Source organism: Miscanthus floridulus, chromosome 6 (genome assembly GCF_019320115.1).
Source record: "Miscanthus floridulus cultivar M001 chromosome 6, ASM1932011v1, whole genome shotgun sequence".
Lineage (NCBI taxonomy): Eukaryota > Viridiplantae > Streptophyta > Magnoliopsida > Poales > Poaceae > Miscanthus > Miscanthus floridulus.
This window is the reverse complement of record NC_089585.1, coordinates 39762383-39774513: the sequence shown is the minus strand read 5'-3', so window position 1 is coordinate 39774513 and position 12131 is coordinate 39762383. Positions and strand designations below refer to the sequence as shown.

At 41.5% G+C, this 12131-nt stretch overlaps 1 protein-coding gene across 1 annotated transcript; it reads right to left on the bottom strand.

Moving 5' to 3' along the window:
* Nucleotides 1-6955: 6955 nt before the first annotated feature.
* On the bottom strand, nt 6956-11457 carry LOC136458117 (uncharacterized). The gene is given in 10 exon segments (XM_066458111.1): nt 6956-7313; nt 8750-8840; nt 9197-9235; nt 9357-9555; nt 10204-10278; nt 10313-10368; nt 10462-10644; nt 10727-10885; nt 10973-11035; nt 11130-11457. Coding segments are annotated over 10 exon segments (1293 nt in total). The 5' UTR covers nt 11361-11457; the 3' UTR covers nt 6956-7116.
* Between the last annotated feature and the right edge of the window lie 674 nt (nt 11458-12131).

The following is a 12131-nucleotide window of genomic DNA, read 5'->3' as shown; positions in this document are numbered from 1 at the left end:
AGACTGGTGTGGACAGGCATCTGATAGATTCATGCATCTATGCATGTGGAGAAAGCACAAGCAAAGTCCCCTCCAATAATTCAGGTCTTATCATTCAGGGCTAGGTGTTGTCGCCAGTTTTCAGGCCTATCTTCAGATCGTCCATTGATGGATCTTGATACCCTCAAATCGAGGAAATGCTTGTGCCTTCCAAGATTAGACCTTTGACAGCTTATCCTATGCCTATCTTTTCTTTTCCCCTCTGCTTTATTATTACCGGCGTTTTACTACTCCATCCCGACTTGTAACTTTTGGTCAGCACCTATCCATGCCCTGATCATCTACAGTAAAGAAAATCACAGACAACGATACCTAAGAAAGGAAACACTGATGTACATATATTCAAGGACTGAAGTGGGTCAAGAAATGAAAACATTTCATGTGGTATCAGACAGAAATAAACATGCACATGCCAAGATAACTCTATTGCCTTTATTATAGATATTATTCCAGCGATACCTGGAGTTGTACTATGATGGACTCAACAATCATAATCAAGCCACACAGTTCACCTTACTGAGATCCTTCTGCATGGGATACTTCAGTTTGCACCACAGAAATCATAGTAACAACTTGTTTCTAACCAAGCAATGTAGGCAACGGCACATAACAATAATTGTAAGCCAAAAGCTCATTTCCGTTTTGTACAATTCCAACTAAGTATATCACTTCAAAAATATGTTCTCCACCACATCAAAATAAGCACTCATATTGCATACACCCCAATTTCTTTGGGAACTGCCTACATTTAGTTGGATAGCTGTATCTGCCCTACATGTTGATGTCATGACCGATGGCATTTCAATCTCTGGTGCTTAACACCTGATAGTTTTGACTTGAATTAAAATAATAATTTGCACAATATAACACAAATAATAGTTGCATGTCGGTGGACAATAAATAATTAAAATTTGTTGAAGCATGATGTTTTGTTTAATATTTAAAAGCTACATAGACTATGTTAACTTTTTGTCAAACACCCAAATGGGGTTCAAATTTGCATACAAATCAAGGTGACACCAGCAGAAATTTGCCTCTTTCAATAAAGTAAAATCTAGTAGCTAAGCCATAAACACTGGCCAGAAGCGGGAAATGATGGGGCTTAAACAGTTCTAAAAACCCCACTACTGCCTACCATGACCTCCTGGTGTGATATTAGGTTAAAGCAAGTACACGGTGGCTAGCCAAATTATCTAATTAATAAGAAAGGTATGGCCCAGCACAATTGTTTGCATGTGCTGCTTTCTTTTCATCCTCGCATCATAGAAAAGGACCTCAGATACGCATGAGTCACTTTCAGGCTTTATGTTCCTATTTTGAGACTGATAAACTATTAGCACTAGCATTATATGCAAGTGGCAAGCAGCATCTATACAAATGAAAATGCTTTATAATAGCTTAAAGAAGATTTCTTAACTTCGAAGCCCCATAGACTCACCAATTAAATAGATTATTAATGCTTCTGGATTTATGATTGCTGACCTCTCTCATATTTAGAAAGACTGGTCTGGAAAAGGCCAGCATCTACTCTTATCAAAGCAAGTTACTTTAGCTGCCAACCAGGCTGTCCACGTCACCCTGAAATCCTTCAGTAGTTTGATTATACGATCGACGCTCCATATTCACTCCACCGATCGCTACAGCGCAGAGCCCCCTCCACGAAAACATCGCCGTCTCTCCCCTCCTCGTCCCAGATCGCAAAAAAAGGCTCCCTTCGTCTCCCTATCTCGGTCTCTCCCGAGGCCACGGCCCATCCTCATGCGACCCGCGCCTCCGCCACCTCCACACCGTCGTCCCTTCCTCTCTCCCTCCCTCTCCCTGTCAATCTTGGCGGCAGCCGACCCTCGGCGCGGCAGCGGCCACCCTCCTCCTCCTCCTCCACACCCCTCCCTCCTCGCGCCGCAGGGCCTGGGCGACGGCGCCACCCGCTAGGGTGTTGCGCAGGTGCAGCGGGTCGCAGTGGCGCTGCGCGTCAGCCCCCGCGGCGGACGTCCTGGGCAACACATCGGCCTGGGTGGCTGGTACCCGGCACGGCCACGATGCCTACCTAGGATTCGGCTGCTGGCGGCGGCGGCAACCCGGCCATGCCCCAGCGCGGCGCGCCGGCCACACCGGTGTTGCATCGCACTGCCGCCCCTGCGTCGGCAAGCTCCAACACGACAGGACATGCGCGGGAAGCTCCAGCTCGAGGGTTCTAGGAACCTAGGTGCCCACATTCTGGCCATTGGTGTGACCCTGGATGCCGCTGCTTGCTTTTTTTGCAGCAACTTCGATTTGGGGTGTGCTTGTGAGCCATCCATGGTGGCGCTGCTCTAAATTTTGCTAGATTTACTCTTTACAGAGTCAGGTTTGAAGGATGATGCTCCCCTGTTCTTAATTCTAGATTCAATTTATTATATGACCCTAATTCTTTTTCCTTGGATTCATATTGTTCTTCTTCAATGGAAGGTGTTGCTCGACAGAATGGTATGACATTAGAAATCTCTTGGGAGACAACACAGAGGTTGCTGTCAGGATGCGTTCTGAATCATCACCACATGGGCTTGATCAATTTTTAGCTGAGGTATCAAATTTCAGTGGCCCAGAAAAAAACCATATTATCAATTTAACCAAAAAAATATGTTCCATACCTTGTTACATAGGTCCAGAGCTTGACAAAGGTGCATCACAGGAATCTGGTGTCTTCGATTGGTTACTGCTGGGAGAAAGATCATTTGGCACTGGTTTATGAGTACATGTCTTAGGCCAGTCTTTTTGATCATCTGTGAGCTATCTCTATGGAAAGCCTATTGAGTATTGATTTAGACATAACTAGCTATGTGATCTTTTCAATTTACTTTTCAAATATCTATGAATGGTTTGGACCTGAGAAACTATCTTGACTGGCTTATAAATAATTCTGGTATGTGAAAAATCAGAAGCCTTTTTTAGGTATCTACACGTCTTCCAGTTGAAGTGCCTAATCCTTACTGACAGCATGGTTGCGAAATATTTGTCACCATCCTGTTTATATCGTCAGTCCATCTTAACATTAGGATGAGGTCTGACTTGATGCTGTGACTGTGAGCTACATCCAGTTACCTTAAACCCCACCACCTGCCTACCTTTGTTTTTTTAGTGTATGATTTCAGCTAATGCATATTTTAGAGGATCTGATCCAAAAAATAAAGCTTGCAAAGGGTCCTGTAGTCCTGTGCACAAACATCAAACCAACAATAGTCCTAAAAACAATCAGAAATCATAGACAAACAACACTCTAGCTAAAGTTGAAAAACAAGATAGACCGGAGCTCCAAACTCCTAAGGATTCTATAGTTGGATAGCAGGTCGTGGAATCCTGCTTAACACAACCTAATACATAGTTTTGTCATGCTCATAGTTGCTTGGATCTGATTATCTGAGACATGACTCTTCTATTCATATTGTGGATATTAATTTGATCCTACTATTATGCTCGCATCCTCTGGAGAATCAACTCACTGTCACTTATTTTTTATTTCTGATTTTGCATTTCTCATGTTAATATGTTATTTATGCTTTATTTTCTTCAACCGAACCAAGTGCTGTGGGCAAAAGAGTTTATCAACGACCTTATCAGCAACAAAACTCTAAATTATAGTGACAAGTGGTTGGTGTTGCAGCATGAGTCTTGAATTCTTTTGGCTTTGTATTTTGATTATTATATATTAAGTGGGCAACAATTCCACAGGTCAACAAATCCTAGAGCTGTACTAATCATGGATGAAGTTGACGGTATGTCTGGTGGAGATAGAGGTGGTGTTGCTGATCTTATTGCTAGCATCAACATATGTAGGATTCCTATTATCTGCATTTGTAATAACCGTTATAGCCAAAAATTGAACATCCTTGTTATTTGTTAATTACTGCCTGATGCTCAACTTCAGCAAACCAAAGAAACAACATGTATCCTCTCCGTCTGTACCCAAAATCTCTTGGTTACACATTTGTGGTGAAGATTTATTTTTTTGTATATTGTTTCGTCGGTGCTGAATCTCCATTCAATCTATTTTTCAAAGGCTCAGGACTCTGCAGGACATGACGGTTCGGTGGATTCAGGAAGTGAGGATCTTTTCTTGGATTTCTGTTCTTAGATTGAGGAGAGGTATAATCGCATCGTCTCCACCCATTTATGTTTCTTTTCACAGGGACTGGATTATTTTGGGGGACTTTTTTTCTACGTAAATACATATAGCCTATTATGCATATTCGCTTCTGCTAGAAGTTGTGGCACAGTATCATTAGCAAAATGTAAGGTCCCTTATATGTCTTTACATATTTTTGGTGTATATTTTACAACCTAAAATAATTCTTGAGGTTATGTCATGCAAATTTCGTAGTCTCTAGACTTTTATCTGCTTAAAATTACTGAATGTAGATACGGTTATTATGTCGATGCGAACATAGGCATAGTTCCGATTTTGTGTGGCAAGTCAAAAGAGGTTATGTGAAAGCTGGAAGGATCCAACTACCGAGAAAATTTCAACATCCTGTTCGCTTCTGCTATAAGTTGCATGGTCACAGTATCAGTTCACAAAATATAAGGTCCCTCATATATCCTTACATGTTCTTGGTGTCTATTTTATAGCCTAATATAAGTCCTAGGATTATGTAATGCCAGTGTCTCCATTGCTAACACCGACATTTTTATTAACTTAAAATTACCGAAGATTGATATGATCATTTCCCCATTGCTAACATAAGAATAGTTCCAATTTTGTGCAGAAACTCAAAAGAAGCTATGTGAAAGTTGGAAGGATCCAGCTGTTGTCACAAACTTTCCATCTCATAGGTAACACCTTTCATGGTCATAACTTAAAAATGTAGATGAGATGCATTTTTTATTCTATTGTTGAATGTAATCTTTTCTAAGCTTTGTTATTGTCAATGTAATGTGCATGCTTTGCTAACTTATTGTAGGCATTTGTGCTATCAACAAAAAGTCAACCTCTGTATCTATGGACCAGCGGACATGGTTGTTTCCTCAAAACTTTTTCTGGTGTTATAAATGATGAAGACAGTAGGACACACAAAGTTGATGCTATATTTACACAGTCTGGTCTCCAAAATTAGGTGCTGAATTTATTTATTCGCTCTTCAAAAATTACCAAAGGAAATAGATTGATGTGTGCCATTGTCTACTGTTGCCATTTTAGCAATTTCTACTGTGATTTCTATAGCTCATGTACAGTTTGCCCCTCAATTTAACTATTTAGTTCTTAGGTCTTAAGATAGAGAAAGAAGCTTTGCTGAGCTATATGGATTTTAGTAGTGCAATTCAGAAAATGGTTAAATGTTGTGGTCATTTTTTGTTATTTTAAAGGGGTTGGTTACCCTATGAAGTGTAGCCTTGTGAGCGCTAGGGTTCTGCTGCTCTATTAACTGTAGGTTCTAGAGCTATCAGTTATCTCTTTCTTTGACATAATTGCTTATCTTTTCTGTGAAAGTTCGCAAAAAACTCTATCTATTCAAATGCTAAAGAAGTGGAACATCGTATCACTTGGATCACTTGGCCTCAAGGTTTCAAGAACTGTGAAGGTAAAAAAAAATATGCTTTCTATTTTTTATTTATTATTCAGTTTGCTCTGTTTTGGTGTGTCGATCAAATTTGAATGTGGTTATTTATATACTTCCATGAGACCTATCATACTAAAAAAACCAATATGCCGACTTTCAAAAATGTTGCCAAAGTACTCTTGATGCGTTTTCTCCTTTGAATTCTTTCCGTCAACAATCAGATAGGGCCTAAATTGAAGGCATAAAAGATGTTTCCTGCCAATTTTTTTGTTGTAGTATGAGAAGACCATACAAGATGTTGATGGACAACCAGTTTGAAAGTGATATCTGAATATCTGATGCTCTTTTTGCAAGCTACATTCCAGGTGATGAAAGCTGACTGGCTGTTGGTTTCTCTTTTTGGCTCTCATTGCTCATGCCGTGATCATGACTGCCTACCGATTTCTCTTTTTGGCTCTCGTTGCTGATGCCGTTGTATTAGTAGAATTAAAGTATAAGATTAAAAAGTATCAGTACAGTTGTTTGTGTTATAGATTGAGCTAACATATTTCATCATATTCTACTTATCAGCTAGAATCTACATCTATTTTTGGAGTAGCCCCAGGCTGTCTATTGCTTCCTTTACCACGCACAGAAAATGACATGATCTGAAAAAGTATGTAGATGTGTCCTACACCATATAAAAAGAACTTAAATCTTTCAATTTCTGTGCATGACATATCTACATTAAACTCCTTCCCCTAATATTATTTACATGCAAAAATTGAACATATATTTTTTACTAGTGCCTTATACAAAGATTGAACATATATCTTTTACCAGCGCCTTAGCCAAGTCATACGCCGACGCACGCGAGGACGCGCGTGATGGACTAGTCATCATGAAGACAGAATAGATATCAGACCAATCACTTCTGTTGCCAATACTTAATAAGATCCACCTGCAGATGATCCATCCATTCTTCTCCCTTATCCATCACCATTCAGGTAGCAATGATAAGAACGGCTCACAGTTCAACAAAGGAAGTCAACTTTATGAAAGGATGAACTTAGAACCTGCCACATTACAAATCAACATCACAAAGAGTGATATATTTCAGTGATTCCTAAAAAGCCCTATGCCGTTTACACAAAATTCTCCTATGATAAGATGTGTTCTTCAATTTCTTCCGAGAGATGCCATATACAAATATGAACCACAGGTTCAGTGCACAGAAAATAACCAAATTTGTAGACAGCATAATAAAGAGCTGAATGCGAGCATATAAAGTAAAATGCCAGTAACTAAACGATATGCACCAAACAGTATATGAACTAAGTTATTAGGGTATTGAAACCACCGTTTTAAAAAAGTAGGAGGTGAACTATTGAGGCTCAATAAAACAGCAGGCATCATTGCACTCATGTCAGGAATATATCTGCAACAGAATTTCCTTTCTATAAGGATGTTGTCACAAGAAACATAACACACACTGATGGGACCAGATGATTTGACTAGATCACACTATGTACAGGTCAAATTAATTAAGTGAAAAATGAAGCGTTTAGATGGGCTCCAGTCTAATGCTTGACATGTTATGGCTCAATGATTCAACCACTTCATCAGGTGATTCCTCGTTGGAAGGTGCCATTGGTTCTTGAACATGAATATGAGGGATGTCATCCTGCAATTCCGCTTCAAGCTTGCTGAACTCTTCCTCAATATCTCCTTCATCATCTAACAACTGGAGAGGTACTGATTCTGCACATAATCCAGTCAGAATGTCACAGAAAAAAAATAGAAACTATGTTGAAAGTTCGTTAGTCCTTTTTAGAGATGAGTGTAAACCAAAGGCTTACATAGAAGTACATGGGGCATATAAGTATTACTGTATTAGCCAAAAACAGTGGAAACTCGATCTAGACTGACACTAACACGACTATTTCTAATTTTCTATAACTTATCCAATCATACATGTGAAGTTTGCAGTGGAACCAAGGGTAACACAATGCATGGAGTTCATTGTTCCAACTAGGCAACTGAGAACATGATCATTAATCTTGCATGTTTACAGGCCAGAAACAATTCATGTCTATCTCGTCTATACAGTAGTGCATGAAGATAACAAAAAGGCAAGAAAAAAGGCCACATGATGAAGTAATAGTGATCACATCATTTAACAATACTACCTCTAAAACATAGTAGTTCTCCAAAACAAATAAAATGAAAATAAGTCTGAACCATCTGCATTGGTCAGCTTGGTGACTAGATTGTTGGACTTATGTTGGCCAAGGCTAAGTTGGATATGGGCAGAATTGGGCTGGATAAGGTTTTAACTAGGTTGAGCTTATATTGGTCTCATGTAGGCCTAACTTGGGCTCAATTTACCAAATTAGTTTAGATTGGCTGGAATGAAAAAAAAAACTACCAATCTTATGCCCAGTGTCAAAATCATACCATTGTCTTTACCTAAATAGAGAGAGCTCTGTATGCAAGTTACACTTCCTTAAGCTTGTTAGATAAGAGGTTAATGTTCATTTTATAATCTCCAACTTGCACATTAGTCCGAATTTCAATCCTCAGGCTACGAAACTGGGCACCGGACACCCTCAAACTGTTGAAACTGGACAAATTTGGTCCTCTACTTGGTTTCAAAGGTGGTTTTCCATTTTCTAAAAATAATAAAAAGCCAGTTTAATCTCTAAAAATTCATAAGTAATTTATCTTAAATCAGAAAAATGTGAAACCAGTATCTTTTTTTTTTTCTAAAAATGTCATCTATCTTTTGGTGCTCTTTTTAGACTTTTTTTAGTCTTATGTGTTCGTGTTCTTAGTGTTTTATTACAAGCAGTAAAAAAGAGGAACAAAATAAATAGGTTCCAAATAAATCTAAATAGATTCACCAACAGATATACAACATTTTTAGAAAAAAAATTGGTACTTTTAAAATAAATAATTTATGATTTTTTAAGATTAAACCAAATTTTTATTATTTTTAGAAAATAGAAGACCACCTTTGAAACCAGCTAGATAACTAAATTTGACCATTTCAATAGTTGGAGGGCATTCAGTACCTGTTTCGTAGTTCATGGTTGAAAATCATACTGCCGTGCAAGTTGGAGGTTAGAAAATGGACTTCACCCTAGATAAAACCCTTAGCTTTAGAATTCCTAGTAAAAGAACCACAAACAACTTACCAAGGGCAGCATCAACTTCTTTTTGTGCAGCAACAAGCTCATCAATCTCCTTCATGTGGATGCTAACCTCACCTATGCTGACATTGTTATCCTTCTGATAAGACTTGATGCCCTACCGGAGTTGCCACGTAGGTTATAGGGGTGGAAGAGCGGAGGGCGAGGCTTAGGGAAACGGCGGCGGGTTGGCGCCGTGGTGCTCACGGCGCAAGGAGGAAGAGGAGGTGCGGCTAGGGCTCCCAAGGGAAGCCGGCAACAAATATGTTGCTTCTGCTTAATTCCAATCTCAATTGTTTACTGAGTCTTTATCCTCTCTAGGATCCTATAATTAACGAATAAATACCATAAATAGCAAATAATAATAATACGGGCTCTTAGCCCCTATAGCCGGCGTCCTCCCCTAGCCACTAATGGGCCTGCGCCTATTATAATAGGTGCCGGTCATAACACCTTCATTGCCAGGATACCAATTTGTATTGCCTCACAGACCTAGTATCATGTACAGACTACAGAATTAATTATGCTACAAAGATGTCATTGTTTGTGATATCTATATACACATAATGTAACTACTCATCATATAATTATAAATTTGTAAGAAATATCATACCTTCTTATTTGATTCAGCACTAGCAATTAGGCTGATGACTTCTTCAATCCTTTACAACAACTGTGTGCATTTGTTTCAAAAAAAAAACAACTGTGTGCATCTGCTCTGGCTTTGTGAGAATAATTTAGACTGCCTCACATAACGATAAGCAGCTTGTTTATCTCCGGACTTGAAGGATGCCAATGCCCTTCGCCTTGAACTATCACAAGATAATTCTTTACAAATCAGAACAATTTTAGAACTAGCATTTATCAAAATCCACTATGACCATACTATGTTCATGGAGTTCAGTATTAACCCATAGCGCACAACCTTATTCAGTTTATGATTTAATCTAGGCCTCCTTATTGCTATATTGTGTGACATAATTTTAACACTGGACAACATCCAGCAGCCAAATGTAGGAATTTGAGAGCCTAAATTTTTTTTGATATCACAAATACAAAAGGCAGAAAGGAAGCAGCAGTATCAGAAGGGCATGAGGAAGTGATGGAGAATCCAATAGCATTAAGTTGTCAAATCTGGTAGCAGGAAGCAATGGACTGGGTAGCCCCTTCCCAATTCATAAGGTCATATACGGAAAATCATAATAGCCTATTCAATATATACTTGTGGTGCTATTGATGTGTTGAAAATAGATGGATCAAGTTCGGGGAACCAGCAATATTAAATCTTGTGTGCACTTCTATGTACAAAACTGGCCAAAGTGTCATCTGCTGGGATGTGTACTCTTCAGGAGTTTGCATTCTATAGAAGGCAACCAATACCCGCAAGGCTGTCCTTTTGAAAGTTGAAATACATAACAGCTACATTTAAACTGCAGAGACCAAATGGCGAAAATACTTACATCTCCCATTGGCGATCAAGCACATCAAGCTGTCCTTGCAACTTCTCTTCTGTCCAGACTAAGTGCAAGGTGTCGTGGTCAAGTTTAGATACAGCAGGAACTTGTGAAGCAGTGAAGTTTGGATACGGCAGGAACTTGTGAAGCAGTGAGTGCAAACTTGACACCCTACACGCATGAATTCAACTGAACAAAATGCAGCATGGTAGTAGGCACTTGCCTCAGCAGAATAACAGAATGCACGAGAAAAAGGGAGCATACCTCAATAGGGTCTTGTTTCCTGCCCGAAAGGTACCTAGCTTTCTCATTTTGGGTCAAAAAACACAATGCGACATGAGCATCCTCCCGGTCAACAAAGAAGCTATTGAATTTGCTAATCGTAACAACACATGTCGATGTCCAATGAGAGTCACTCAATTGCCTAGCAATATCAGCAGCTCGTTCCTGCAATCAACTAGCAGTCAAACAAATAAGAATTCCTGCATTCTACCAAGCAAAGAGCCTTGGGTGCAGCATTCTCACGTACCTCAACCAACAATTTGAACACGAGGATGTCCTGCGAAACCGACCTTCTCGAGCCGATGGTCATCAGGCTCACCCTCCTGACCAACTGGTGCAGGCTCCTTGAGGATGGATTGATCAGCTCGGATTTCAGCAGTATGTCCCCATCCGCACGCATCTCTTCCTGAAAAATGCCCAAAAATTCAAAAATCAGTTTCCATTGCCTACCGCAGCAATAAGACAAACTGAGACAGTCGTGGGAAGGTCAGACCAGAACTTGCGGCAAGCAGAGCGGCGTGAGCCCTCCGGGGCGCGCGAACCAAGCGCTCGTCACCTGCGTTTGTCGGCGTCGCCTCGTCAGAACATTCAGAAGAGAGGAAGGGAGCTCAGGTGGGTTAGTTGGGGGGCAGTGGACGGGGGAGGCCTACGAGGTGGGCAGGGGCGGAGCAGACGCGGAGTCGCCGGGCGACGCGGAGGAGAAGGTCCTTCCAGAAGAGGACCGTGGGCTGGGGCCAGTCGCTGCGCTGCCCCGTGAAGGCCTTGAACCTGGCGCGGAGGTCGGCGCTGTCCGGGTCGTCCCACCAGGCGACGGCGCCCACCTCCGCCCGCACCGCCGCCTCCCACCCGACCCCGGTCCCGGCCCCCTCGCCGGAAGCCATAGTAACCGAGAGGCGAAACGGTGCTGCGGTAGTGGGCTCGGCCGTCGGCCCCCGAGCCGGAAGCGATACGAATTGCGGAAGCGGGCTTGGAGACCGGCGCCGAGGGGAAAGACCGTGAGAGGACACGGAGGAGAAGCAGGAATGGGGAAATTATACTGGGCCTCGGTTTTGTGACCGTTGTTCCGAGCTGTAAGGCCTTTTTCTGGCCCAGTTTCAACCAGGCCTTGAAGCCCATAAATTCTAACCAGGCCATGATAGCCCAAGCGTTTCCAGGGGCTCTCCGAGCCCATACCAGCAGTTCACTCGCTTCGATTGATTTCGAGGGCTCGCGGGCCAGAGGGACGGACACGTACGTGTCGTCGTCATCCCAAAGCAAGCACGGCACTAATTGCGGCTTTGCTGCTGCTGTATTAGTTAGTGCAGCAGCCTTGAGCCGTCGCTGTCTAGATGGAGGGATGGGCGACGTCCTGCGGACGGCAGTAGCCAAGACCTCTAGCATCTAGCCTTTGTCTGAGGATCGCAGCGATGACACCCAGCAGGCAACAGTGAATGCCAAACTAACTCGGCTCGTTATTACGCCCATAACTGCAGTGTGTGTGCACCACGCTGTACCTAACGATGAAGAATCTTCCGTTACGTTACGTTCCCAGTTGGTCTCTTAACGAATAACAAGAATCTCAGGCACTCCTAATCTGCAGCAAACTTTTTAAAGACCGCAACCGCAAATCGATCTGCAAGCTAGGATAATCATATCAGACACACGTCTTCCTC